Source organism: Aulonocara stuartgranti, assembly GCF_965226115.1.
Source record: "Aulonocara stuartgranti genome assembly, chromosome: 14".
Classification (NCBI taxonomy): Eukaryota; Metazoa; Chordata; class Actinopteri; order Cichliformes; family Cichlidae; genus Aulonocara; species Aulonocara stuartgranti.
The window spans coordinates 40,554,503-40,568,544 of record NC_138950.1 but is presented as its reverse complement, the minus strand read 5'-3'; the positions used below and the strand labels follow the sequence as shown (position 1 = coordinate 40,568,544).

Genomic DNA, 14,042 nt, shown 5'->3' with positions numbered 1-14,042 from the left:
GAGGCAGCGCATGCATGTCCAGTGACACGAGAGCTCGAACACTCAGCAGGGTCTGTGTAACCTGCTGTTACAGTCACAGGATTCAACTTTTGGTTTTCCACCAGTGCCAAACGCCCAGACTGGAACTGTGTTTTCTAACGTTGCTACTGCTGTGCAGAAGACACTGAAATGTGTCTGCTGTGCACCAAAAATCAGAGGCAGACCAAAGCTAGGCTCCTGAAACATGCAGCTGATGAGGCCTGTGGTGCTTTAGGAGAAGCTGGAAAGTCATTGGATAGTTTAGGATATTTCCTGTGCGTGTGTGTGCGCGTGTAGCCTGCAGGCTATAGGCCATCTCCTCTGAAACTTCTATGTAAATCACTTCTAATACAGAGTTCATTTTGTGCTTTTATCTTGCAGGAGAGATTTATCCAAAGCTGAACACTTAAAGCACCAACAGCTGCTGATAAGAAAGCTCCATTTAAAGAGAGTGATTGTTACCTTCATGCCATTGTGAAAGAGCTTTCCAACTGATCTGATGCAGCCATCAGGCCGCTGGTGTTTAGACAGCCACCTCCAGGCTTCTGTAATGTGCTCGGGCTGCACGTAGATGTACGGCCGTGCACCACCAAAGGACTTCATCACGAAGGAGGTCAGCCTAGAAAGACACGCACACTTTAGAAAACCAATCTAATCGTCGATTCGTATTAGTAACCCCAACACGACCCCAGTTCCAGTTCCAATTACATAACAGCTTCACAGGACTCACAGCCCCGTCTGCAGCAATCATCCCTCTGAGCTCATTGGTGATACAGCAGAATTCATCGTGTATACGAGTGCTGTATTTTCAGGAGCCCAAAAGGCTAACTGTTTAATTACTCTGACCACTAGACCACGATGAAAGTCCATCAAGCTGAAAACGCTGAGATATACATTTCTGACTTTCAGTGTCAAACAGTTACCAACACCACAGGGAGGCCACGGGAGCTGTGTTGCTGTCAGATTAACACTCGCTCTCCACTCCTTTAGCTGCTACAGATCCTCAGAAACATACCCAGCTCTTTAACCATTTCATGCTCTAGCTGCCAACACAGACTGCATAAAGATGTTTGGAGCTCCCTGGTCCTAAGACAGTCACTTAAAACCTACATCTGTTGTTAAAGTACACAATGCATCCCAGGGCTCTAGAGTGCGACCAATTTGGTCGCAAATACGACCAAATTTTTCAGTGGTGCGACTAAAAATAAATAAATTTGGTTGCACCTGTGCGACCAACTGTTCGGGTAGCAAAAAACAAACAAAAAAACCCCCCTGCAACCTTCCCTGTGGTCAACAACAGACACACTAAACCAATCAGATAGTCAGGGGCGGGACCTCTCTGATTGGCCGTAGTCCAGTTGAAAGTGCAGGTGGAAGTGGGAGGTGAGTAGCTTGAATAAAGCGATATCGATTCATTAAATCCTGAATCGACTTTTAAATAACTGTGTTTTGTCAGAAACGCCAGATTCTCAGATTAAAGCTCACAAAACCATTTCAACAACAACCAAACAGCAGATGAGAGCAGGTACACGGTGTTAAATTGTAATATTATTTTATGCCATGTTATACCCCTAGTTAAAGATTGTGAATTATTATGTAGTTTTAGTTTGCATTATTCTCCTGAATTAGAAGAAGCGGATAACTATTGCATTAGTTCAACTGATTCATCGCCTTATTTGTCTGATTAGAAGAGAACAGAACATGCTGGAGTTTTCTGCCCCATCTCAGCAGGAGCAGACAAACGGGGAGCCAAGGTCGTAGCTTAGGCGCCGTGTGAGAGAAAGCATGTGAATGTTTAGGCTTTTATGATAAGGTGGGGGCACCAGAGGCTATAAGAGTTTGATTAATGCTCCACCATTTTGAGATCTGAGGCTGTCTGCATACAGTGTCCATCTCCCACGCGTGTGACTATTAAAATCATCGTTTGACTCAACCCGGCCGGACCAGTGTTGTTATTGTGGTTTTTTCTCTTGTCTCCATCCCCAATATTTGAACTCGTAACAACGGATTCCACACAAAGACGTAAACACAGACCCGACGCATCAGAATCAGCTTTGTCTTTCTCGGCTTTCTCGCCCGACGGCCCGCAGACGGACACGCTGTCGGAGCTCAGCGATCCTGATGCGTCCGGTCCGCGCTGTGATTACGTCTTTTTGCGCTGATTCTGAGCTGCAGGTTTTGTCTCTCCAGCCAAAATTCACCGAGCCAGCAGCAAAAGAAGCAGCAAACTGCGCTTCACATTTGATCAATGTCGTCATGAATTTTGCTGTTTTGCTTCCATGACTATTAAAATCACACTCCATGCACAGCTAGCTCTCTCTCTATCTCTCTGTACTTCAAGAACAGTTTCCGTCTCCAATCTCTGTTTTCTGTATTATTCATTGGCTTATTACCCACCAGTCTACCGTTGTTTACAGCGCCGTGGCTGCTGTCTTTTTCTTTTTCACTTAAATGACCTCGGACAAGAAAGCCTGTTTTTTCTGTTGTTCAATACTGAAGAAATTTAAACTTCATATGCAGAACATTGCAGAATATTTTTAAGGTTATCTGCTATAAAAAGCCAGACCAGGAAAATCTCCTTCATGTTTTTCTGTGTTTTATTCTCAGTTACTTTCACACAAAGGCATCTGCTGTGATGTTCACAATTCTGATGAAGTCAGTGCTGATAAATGATCAGAATTATAATATTTCTGACTGTCTGAGGCTAAGTTGAATCGAATCGGGACTTTGAAAACCAGAATCGAATGGATTTTAGAAATCAGTGATGATACCCAGCCCTAGTGAGCAGCCTAGTGACAGACGTGGATGTAGCTGTAATAGGAAAAGAACTATTGCTAACTTTTCTGTTAAGGCCTGATCCTTCTGAAATTCATAGCCAGTGCTCTGACACGGTGTCATCAATCTTTGAATGCTGAAAAAGCACAGTGTATCCAGAAAAACACATTATATTATATCAATTATTAGAAAATTTGTGTGCGCCTAACTTTTGTACCGGTACGCCCATGGCAAAAAGTTAGTCTAGAGCCCTGCATCCAGAAACATCAACAGACCTTCATTTGTTCCACATTCTGTCAGGTTACAGTCTTTATTTATTTAAAGATGAACACGTACGGAGACATCCTCGATGATAACCTGCTCCATAGCGCTCTGGACCTTCAGTTTCATCTTCCAGCAGAACAGACCCTGAGCACACAGTGCAAATACCAAAGGGACCACTGTGAATGTTCTGGCCCAGCCAGAGCCCAGACTTGAACCCGATTCAGCATCTCCGTAGAGATCTGACGATGACTGTGCACAGACACTCCCCATCTAGCCTGGTGGTTCTGGCTCTGCAAAGCTGAATGGGAGAAACTGCCATTCACCAGTGCTGGGGGTGATGGTGTAGGATGGGTAAACTAGCAGGAGATGCACAAAGGAAGTCTCACTGTGTCAAAGTCCATGAGAGAAGGATCTGTGAGCTCAGGGGAACCTTCCTGATATCTTTATTGTTAAATAAAGTGAAAACAGTCTGATGTTTGTTTTTTGAGTAATGGTCCCCATTGGTGACCAGAGAGACAATTAAAGCAAGGCATGCTTTATAGGGCACACCTTGTGCAGTCCAGTCAGAACGTGTGTGCATGTATGACAGACATACTGGTGGCCCCCAGTGCTACCTGTCAGCCTCCCAGTTTGATACAGCCATGGTATGAATCGCTGCATTCCCAAGAACTTCAGGAACTTTACCTCTGACCTTGATGTCGAGGTCACTGGGATTCAAACTTGTCTAAGATTGGTAGTACGTCTGTAGCAGGGGTGACAACAATACCCTATCAGTGTTTTACGGCTGAAAATAAAATGGTAGGACCGGCCGCAGAGAGAACGCAAAGGTCAAGACTTTGCCAACTGTTGGGCGTCTCTGTGGTGGCTACGTCCATTTCACAGCAGGACACATCCCACACACGAGTCATTTGGTCATGTTCCTGTATACAGATGTGCTGGTCTCAACATGTCTGCAGGTGGCTACAGCAGGTTTATCAGAGTGTTTATAGTGAAGCTTTCTGCTCTGTGTGACAGCAGAGCTGATGAGACGAGTCTGAAAGCCACAGAACCAAAAACAAAAAGAAACCAGGAGGTAAGAGGCTTAAAAGCTGTCACACTGAGGGAGGTGCAGGATGCGGTGATAATTCTGTGTGACTTTGTCTCCATAGGAAACTCCTTTCACATGGTGCTGTTTGTTCATATAAACATGTGGAGGACTGCAGCGTCGATGCTTGGGTGAAGGTTTTACATCAACGCATTCACAGAAACTGTTGTTATTTTAAGTGATTTGGACAATTTTCATCCAGTTTTCTTCTGAAATTCTAATGTAACTGAACACTTGAGAGGCCTAGTTTCTCAAAAACACACCCACACACACACCAAGTGCCAAACTGCCCAGCACCCTTTCAAAACAGCAGTAGATTTGTTAAATCCCCTGAGGCACTGTGCTTTAAGCCCATTAAATGAAAATATTAATATTTTCTGGCAGGTTCCTCATAAAGTAAATTATTAGGACGCTTGCTGGTGCCAAACACCAGAGAGGACATGCAGCGCGCGTGTGCGTGCGTGCACACGTCTACCTCCCACTGCGTGTGCTTTGTGTTCTCGTCACATCAAGTGTTCGAATTGAGCTGAAAATATTCAGTTCAACAGCAAAGCTCTGGATAAATGTTTGAATGCTTCTATAAGTGCTGATGCAACCGCAGCACCAATGTCTTCTTTGTTATGTCAGTATTTATAGGTCATCACAATGTTGTTGCCGTGCAGATGCAAAGTAAACACAGTTGAGACAGAGGCTGAGATTAGAACTGTTTACAAAATATTTACACAACAGTTTTACTTCAGATTGTTATGTCTTGATGCTCAATCATCCAGGTAAGTAAATCAATGTGCTGTTTATAAGACTGAAGCCTGCAGTCAGCTGAGACTGAAGAAGTCACCTGATGATGACGAAACGTTTCTCCCACAAAACGCTTCGTCCAGATGAACTGAATCACCGTTTGGAGATTCAGTTTGGAGAGTTTATATATAAATTAAATAATACAAATAAAGCGTTTGGTGCTTTGAAAAGGAGGCTGAAAGGACTCCGTGAACATGTGTGCGTCGTTGCTGCGTGTGTTCACCAAACTTTGGACAAATGATGGATATCAGCTCATCCAAACACGAGCGAGCGACTGACGTCATCGATCACAGGAAACCAGAAAACAAAGAGAACAATTATGATTAGATAAAAATAAACTAACTATCGTGCACATCTGTGATCATGTTTTGTAGAAGAGCCTTTTGGCTTGCTCTCATTGGTTCCAGCATTAGGACTGAGTTTTAAGGTTAAATGGTTATGATGAGGCAGTTTGCTCCGTGTCCTCACAAAGGCAGCGAAACAAACACCAGACAGCCCACGACGAGCGCTGCGAAGATTAGTCTACACGATCGATGACATCGACTGTAAACTATAAGACTCACTGACATCAGAATTTTGTCACATACTGAGAGAGTTTATATGCAAGTTCAATAAGAAAGACCTTTGGTCTGACATCTCCCAGGTGCTGCCGGCTAAATCTCAGCTTTCTCACTCCCACTTTCCCGCACTGACAAGCTGTTTGTGTCATTACTGGTCTCGTCCAATCACCTTTTCCAGGACAATCAGCATTAATGCCGCTTACTTTAAATCTCTCTCATTCTACATCCTTCTCCTTTGCAGATGCCTTTGTCCAATCTCGTCCACGTCTTGTCACGTTCATGTCGTTGCTTGCTTTCAATTATTTCGATTGTCCGCAGCATAATCTGATTCCGTCATCCTCGCCGTCCTGGAAATACTCGTATAAAAGCAGAATTCACTGATCCCACATTACGCCCGGCTTCTACCAACCAGCAGTTCTCGCTTCACCAATGCCAAACGAGCTCTAGCCTCAGCACTGCGCAATTAGACAATTTCCAGAGCTTGTTTCCGTTTTCACATCTGCAAAACTCAACTCCAACTCCCGTTGGCAAGTTTGGGTGAGAGCTTCAGCAACGGCACCCAAATTCCTCCTTCCCTGGCCTTCTATGTGTATTTAATGTGTGCACAAGAAACAAAATATCGGCAAGGTAATAATCCGATTTCAACTGTCTCTTGGTGCCATTCCCTTTAGCTTACCCTGAACACACAGCCATGATTCATCTCTTTTCTAATGCTACATAGCAGTCATCTAATTTTTGCTGGAATTTTCTCCACTTAACACCAAATCCAGGCTCCATATGCTTCTGATCTGTTCATACTAGGACTGGGCGATATATCGAGTTTTTAAATATATCGATATATTTTTATACGAGATAAGAGATGTGACAATATTGTTTATATCGATATAGTCTACTATACTTGTGGAACCACAAGTTTGCCTCTCTTTCGTCCACTTTTGTCTCTACGCTGCGTTACTCTGTCTCGCCTCTCCTTCACTGAACACAACTCCCCCTCCCCCATCGCTTCACCTGCAGGCAACGACAGGACGGACACGGCAGCTATCAAAGAGGAGCTGCTCGGTAGAGATTACTATTTTAGTGCTGCAGCGTTACTCTCGTTAAAATGACGTTAATGGCATAACTGTATTAACGCGACAAATCTCCGTTAATGAGTTACCGCGGATCGCCCCATGCGTGGGGCTGCACGGCGTCAACGCGTTAGCGTTGCGGTTAGCATTAGCAGTTACCTCGTTAACATGTTGATGCCATGCAGCTAGCATTACTTGCATTTTCACCATTTACAACAGCAAAATGAAGAGTGTGTGAAACTGTGTGCTGCATCCCAGACTGCGAAGTCTCCAGCCTCCTGCCTCGAAACAAACTACCTTACAAAACTCGTATACCATATTTTTCGGACTATAACCTTGCACTAAAATCCTTTCATTTTCTCAAAAATCGACTGTGTGCCTTATCTATGAGTTCTGGTTGTGTTTACTGACCGTGAACCGATTTTATGTGGTACACGGCGCTCAGCAATCTGTCAAAAATGCTTTGGTAAGCTACGAAGCTGCACCGCTTGATGGATTGTCGGAGCATTACGGCTACCGTAGTCAGGAGCCCTGCAGAGTAATGCATACTATGCTTCAACGTAATATTACCGTACTGTGTGTGTATAAGGACCACAACTTAGACATTCACATTACTCACACTCTCATTACACATACATATAGGATCTTGGGGGTGGGCACGATACACGGAATCCAAAGTACCATCAGGGTGTACACCCCACCCCTGGCATCGTTGCCCACCTCTCAAGGTTAAATACACGTAGACATTGAGGGCTAGCAGGAGGGGCTATGCGCTTACCTGCTGCTCTCTGGCAGGTAGCTCCATGCCCTCCTGGGTTTTAAATGCACCTTAGAACACACATGCATCAACACTACAATGAGCGGGTGGAGGGAGGTTTGGAGTCTTCTCTCACCCCCATTCTCTGCGACCTGCTGGAGCGGGGGGGCTAGGAGGAGGAGTTGGCCGTCCGACTGCGGTCTGGAGTGTGGGGCCTCCCTGCTGCTGCGGAGTCGGGGCGGTCTGCCTCCCCCCACCGCAGGGAAAAGGGTAACACCACCTGGGTCTGGGTGCAGTTCCCCCCCCTCCAGGGGCAAGGGTACCTAGACCCGGTTTGTAGAGTACGCTTGGGGAGTGTGATCGTGTGTACAGCGTCTCTTTATGTCTGTCTCCACGTTGGTTGAGTGTGGAGTAAGTGCATATGAGAGCATGAGGGTGGGAATGGATGTTTGTGTCTGTGTGTGCCTGTATGTCTGTGTCTATATGTCAGGTTGGGTATCAGACGCCACCTCTCTGGGGACATCTCAGGCCCTCCAAGGTTTGGAGGCCTATCTCCCCCTACCACCACTTCCCCTGCCAGTGGCGGACCCCCTCAGACATCGGTGCGTTGGTGGTTCTTTGTGTCCGGGGATGGGCGTCCAGGTACCCACCGGCTCACTCCTTGGCGGCCGCTTATCGGGGCCTGGAGCCTGGGGCTCGCTCGGGCCACTTCGGAGGTGGGGTGCCCCCGGCCTCTCGGCCTGGGGCTCGGTCACTCAGGCACGGCTGGCTGCCGGCGGAGCTCACGGGCGCGTCACTGCAACTCCCCCTGGCTTCTGCTCCGCGGCTGCTGAGTGAGCCCTCATCTGGGACTCTCCTCAGCTCTTTCTGGGACAGTGGCGCAGCTGCCCCTCTGTTGGTCTTCCTTGGTCTCTTGTGTTCTGGGGGCCTCTGGATGTCTGGAGTTTTGATCTCCTCCATACCTGCTTCATGCCCTGGAGGGCGGGGCTGTGGCTCCCCACACCCTCTAGCAGATCATTACATGAAGGAACCTTTTAAAAAACAAAAAACAAGCGCGTCCATGCTCACAGGTGTACACACGGGTGATCACACCCACAAACTACACCCTTTTTGGCTCCTACCTCAGAGCACACTGTGTTCTGTTGATCTTATGTGCTGCACAATAATGTTTAATATTTAGTATTTACTGTCATATTCCCATATATCATTGTGATGCTGTTTATTCTATTACTCTTGTTCTCTTCTGCTTGTTTTCTTTTTTCTTTCTCAGCAGGTGATCCAGGTGATCGATATATGCATTTTTTTTCTCTGCCCGTTCTGTTGGTTTTTGTCTTTTGCCCTTCTCCCCCGTCCCTCTTCTCAGCTGTTTCTCTTTCCCTCTTTCTTTCTCCCCTTCTTTCCCCCAGTCAAGTCTGTCCCATGTTCAGTAAGTGAAAATAAAATAAACAATAAAAGGTGAATCAAATGGACCATTATGGCAAGGCTGGGATGGTCAGTTTGGTAAAGTAAATCCGTTGGGCATCTTTCTTTGCCTTTAGACAACAATTCTGATGCAAAAGAGCCAAACGGGACAGGCCAAAAAAAAAAAAAAAAAAAAAGGACCACAAATGGCACCTGTTCAGAGTCACGGTTACGAAGCGGATTTCAAACTCCAGGCTGTCAGTCACGCAGTAGAAGTTGTGAACAGAGCAGCTGTAAAATCTGTCTTTGTTATTATGCTCAGCGTCTGTTAGTTTAAATTTTGACTGCACAGTTGTGAGCTTTTTTGTTATGCACAAAAACAACATTGTTTTATTTTATTTATGGAGAATTATTATTTAATAAATGCTCAATTTATTTTTGAGTAATTTTTTCATGTACATCTACGCTGTATATTAATAAAAGTGCCTGTGTGACATCTGGGACACAGCTTTGACTAAGAACTCTCTTTTTGTTCTTACTTTATGGCTTAACAAAAATATCGAGATATATTGTATATCGCCATCCAGCTAAAGAATATCGAGATATGAATTTTAGGCCATATCGCCCAGCCCTAGTTCATACTTCTCCCGGCCAGTCCGTGTTAACAAACTCAAATTTCTAGTCTAATCTCTCAGGCCATTTATTTGGACAGGTAGGTGTCTAGGACATTAAGACTAAGGGCTTAATGTTGTAAGTCCCTACAATTATAAACAGCTTTCCTACTAACTGTCTCCAACTGGACTGCAGGTTATCAGTGACATTTTCTTCTTGCATCCATTTCAACTCTGCATCACCCTATATCCATGTGCTTGGTCAAATCGCATTTTCTTAACCCTTCCTGGTTCTGTCTTACGTTTTCTAAAACACTCAAGTCTAAATTCCAGACAATTTGGCATACAGCTGGTGGCACACTGCAAAAACTCCAAATCTTACCAAGTACATTTGTCTTTTTTCTAGTCAAAGTATCTCGTTACAGTTAAAACAAGGCACAATCAGCTACAGAGTAACATTTCAGTGAGATATACAGTAGGAACTTGCTTTTAGACAGTCCGTCTTCAAACTGGAGAATTTTCATTTGTTCCAAATGGCAGATTTTTTTTACCTAATACAAGACATTTTGGTGAGAGTGAACGCTGAGTGACCTCGCCACCCAAAGAAGAGGAAAATAATTGGTGGCAGGCTAGCGAAGCTGCAAAGCACTCAGTAAGGTAGTCGAGGATTCCATGGAGTGGAAGGAATGGCAGGAGAAGAGATCAAAGGTAATTGCGAACAATGGAAATCTTAATAGATGAATGAGGGGAACCCTCGATCAGGTAGCGACATGGCTCAACTTTGAACTGAAGCTCTGACATAGAAGTATGCTGGATATGGAGATTTGAGGTGAGGCTTGATGGTTCGCAAACCTTGCGTGAGCTTGTCTTTGAGTAGAAGATAGAGAAGGGGTGCTTGGCTGGTTAATTACTTCAGATAAGGTAGTGACAACTACTGTACTTATTTCTGAAATAAACAGAAGTGACAGCAACAGCTTGGGGAGGGTTGATGAATTGAAAGACTGATTAGAGGTTATAAGTCATCTTCAATAATAATGACCCCCATAATCGTCAGAGAGCAGAGTGCGAGTCCACTGAACTTCATGGGAGATGATAAGCTGTTTAGACGTGGTCAGAAACCCTGAGCCAGCTTAGAGAGCGGTTCTTGAATGATTGTGTTGAAAGTGGATGCTAGATAATGCTCGTAAAAGCACATGAAGGGACGTGAAGGGACGCCATGAAGAATTATGCGCACGTCGCAGTTTGGATGTCTTAAAAGGAGCGATAGAGGACAGAACCTGGCATCCCAGTGCCATGAAGGTTCGCCGGTGCTTTGCGAAGGCAGGAAAGATGGCAGAGAAACTGGCATCTCGGTGCCGGAACAGTTTGCTGCTACATCTTGTGGAAGACTGGACGAAACAGAGAAACTGGCATCCTGATGAAAGGAATGTTTTGGGGTTTTTTTGGCAAGTGATTGATGGCGGAACCTGCCAATCCAGTAATGGAAGGGTAAGCTGCTTAGGGAACGGAACCTGGCATCTCGGTGCAAAGAGCGTTTTCTGCATTTGCAAATGAGGAATACAGGACTGGCGTTTTGGTGCCGAAAGGAACATCTGCCGCTTAGCATATGAGGGCTAGATGCGGAGAAGCTGGCATCCCAGCGTTAGAAGGATTCACTGCTGCTTTGCTTTGATAAATGCAGAGAAACTGGCAACTCTATGTTAGAAAGCTTGCTGCTGAGTTTGCGAATGAGGGATAAAGAAGAACCAGGCATCTCTTTGCTATTGCATTTGCAAAGGTGGGATATAGGAAGAGAAGCTGGCATCCCGGTGTCAAAGCTTGCTACTGTAATTGCATAGGAGGGATAGAGGAAGATAATCTGGCATCCCGGTGCCAAACCTTGCTACTGTGCTACTGTACTTGCATAGGAGGGATAGAGGAAGAGAACCTGGCATCCCGGTACCAAAAGCATGCTGCTGCATTTTGCCAATATAGGATACGGGAAAGGGAAACTGGCGACTTGTTCATAGAAAAACTTGCTGCTGCGATTGGACATGAGGGAAGGACCTAGCATCCTGGTGCCACGAAAGCATGTTGCTGAAATTCGTGAAGGATGGATGGAGGAACGGAAACTGCCAACGCATTGGTAGAAGGTTTGCGGCTGCGGAAAACCTGGCAACCCAGTGCCTTTTTTTTTTCCTCATGCAGAGAAACTGGCCATTTTGCAAATGAGAGATGAGAACTTGGTATCCTGGGCTAGAAGGATTCGTTGCTGCTTTTTGCCATGATAGATGCTGAGAAACTGGCATTTCAGGGAAGCTATGAAGGGGTGAAGGAAAACCTGGCAACCCGGTGCCTTTTAATTTTATTTATTTATTTTGTCGATGCGGAGAAACTGGAAACCCCATGGTCAAAAAGCTTGCTGCTGCTTTTGCGAATGAGGGATAAAGGAACCTGGCAACTCGGTGCCTAGGTTTGCTGCAGAATTTTGCGAAGCAGGGATGAGAGGCTGGGAACCTGGCAACTCTGTGCCGACGCTTGCTGCAGAGTTTAGCAGAGGAGGGATGAGTGGACGTATGCTGCAGAGTTTAGCCAAGGAGGGATGACAGGCTGGGAGCCTGGCAACCCGGTGCCTACATTTGCTGCAGAGTTTAGCAGAGGAGGAATGAGTGGCTGAGAACCTGGCAACTCTGTGCCAAAGCATGCTGCATTTGCTACGGAGGGATGGAGTACTTTTTTTTTTAAGCTATGCTGAGAAACTGGCAATCTGATGGTCGAAAAGCTTGCTGCTGCTTTTGCGTATGAGAACGAAGGAACCTGGCAACCCGGTGCCGAGGTTAGCTGCAGAATTTGTGAAGGAGGGTTGAGTCGCTGGGAACCTGGCAACTCGGTGCTGCATTTGCAACGGAGAAATGGAGAACTGGCTTGCTGCTGTGTTTGCGAATCAAATCAAATCAAATCACTTTTATTGTCACATCACATGTGCAGGTACATTGGTACAGCACATGTGAGTGAAATTCTTGTGTGTGAGCTTCACAAGCAACAGAGTTGTGCAAAATACAATAATGTAAACAAGCAAAATACAAGAATGGCTACATCTGAAACTAATAAATATATGTACAATATATAATAGTGTATGCATTTCTGGATGTGTATACTAAATATTTTTCTACGTGTGTGTGTGTGTGTGTGTGTGTGTGTGTGTGTGTGTGTGTGTGTGTGTGTGTGTGTGTGTACACATATTTTACAAATTAAATAGAGTAAACAATAAATAAAATATATAAAATAAAATATACAGAGTTGAATATGTGCAAAACAGTGGCGTTACTGTACAGTATGGAGTGCATAATGTTGAAGTTCCAGTAGTGAAGCTGAGGTGTCTATGACGTGTTCAGCAGTCTGATGGCCTGATGGAAGAAGCTGTCTCTCAGTCTGCTGGTACGGGACCGGATGCTGCAGAACCTCCTTCCTGATGGAAGCAGTCTGAACAGTTTATGGCTGGGGTGACTGGAGTCCTTGATGATCCTCCCCGCTTTCCTCAGGCAGCGCTTCCTGTAGATGTCTTGGAGGGAGGGAAGCTCACCTCCAATTATCCGTTCAGAGCACCGCACTACTCGCTGGAGAGCTTTGCAGTTGTAGGCGGTGCTGTTGCCATACCAGGTGGTGATGCATCCAGTGAGGATGCTCTCAATGGCACAGTGATAGAAGGTCCTGAGGATGCGGGGGCTCATGCCGAATCTTTTCAGTCTCCTGAGAAAGAAGAGGCGCTGCTGCGCCTTCTTCACTGTTTTGTTTGTGTGTACTGACCACGTAAGATCCTCAGCCAGATGTACTCCAAGGAACCGGAAGCTGCTCACTCTCTCCACAGCAGCGCCGTTGATGGTGATGGGGGTGTGTACTTCTCTGCACCTCCGGAAGTCCACTATCAACTCCTTTGTCTTTGCGACGTTGAGGGTGAGATGGTTGTCTTGACACCAGTGGGTCAGGGCGCTGACCTCCTCCCTGTAAGCCGTCTCATCACTGTTGGTGATAAGACCCACCACTGTAGTGTCGTCCGCAAACTTCACAATGATGTTGGAGTTGTTAGTGGCTGTGCAGTCGTAGGTGTAGAGTGAGTACAGGAGAGGGCTCAGTACACACCCCTGTGGAGCACCAGTGTTCAGTGTGATGGGGGATGAGGTGATGCTGCCCAGTCTGACCACCTGGCGTCTGTCAGACAGGAAGCTAAGGATCCAGCTGCAGAGGGAGCTGCTCAGTCCTAGATCCTGCAGTTTCCTGTCCAGCTTCGAGGGAACGATGGTATTGAATGCTGAGCTGTAATCTACAAACAGCATTCTCACATACGTGTCTCTCTTCTCCAGGTGTGACAGGGCAGTGTGTAGTGTCAGGGCTATGGCATCATCAGTGGACCTGTTGTGGCGGTATGCGAACTGTAGAGGGTCCAGTGAGTCGGGTAGTGCAGAGCAGATGAAGTCCCTGACCAGCTTCTCGAAGCATTTGCTCACGATGGGGGTCAGGGCTACAGGTCGCCAGTCGTTCAATGAGGAGATGGTGGAGGATTTGGGTACAGGGACGACGGTGGCCATTTTGAAGCAGGCTGGGACTACAGACAGAGAGAGGGAAAGGTTGAAGATGTGCGTGAACACTCCAGCCAGCTGAGCCGCGCATGACCTGAGGACGCGGCCGGGAATCCCGTCCGGACCAGTAGCTTTGCGTGCGTTCACCTTCCTG

The 14,042-nt window shown here is 46.1% G+C and overlaps 1 protein-coding gene across 1 annotated transcript in view; it reads right to left on the bottom strand.

The window, feature by feature from the left end:
* Nucleotides 1-14,042, bottom strand: part of LOC309688468 (alpha-2-macroglobulin) — a 73,695-nt gene that overhangs the window by 17,644 nt on the left and 42,009 nt on the right. Inside the window, exon 26 of the mRNA XM_082504238.1 lies at nucleotides 481-637. Coding sequence (XP_082360364.1) covers nucleotides 481-637 — 157 coding nt within the window. The remainder of the gene's footprint in view (nucleotides 1-480; nucleotides 638-14,042) is intronic.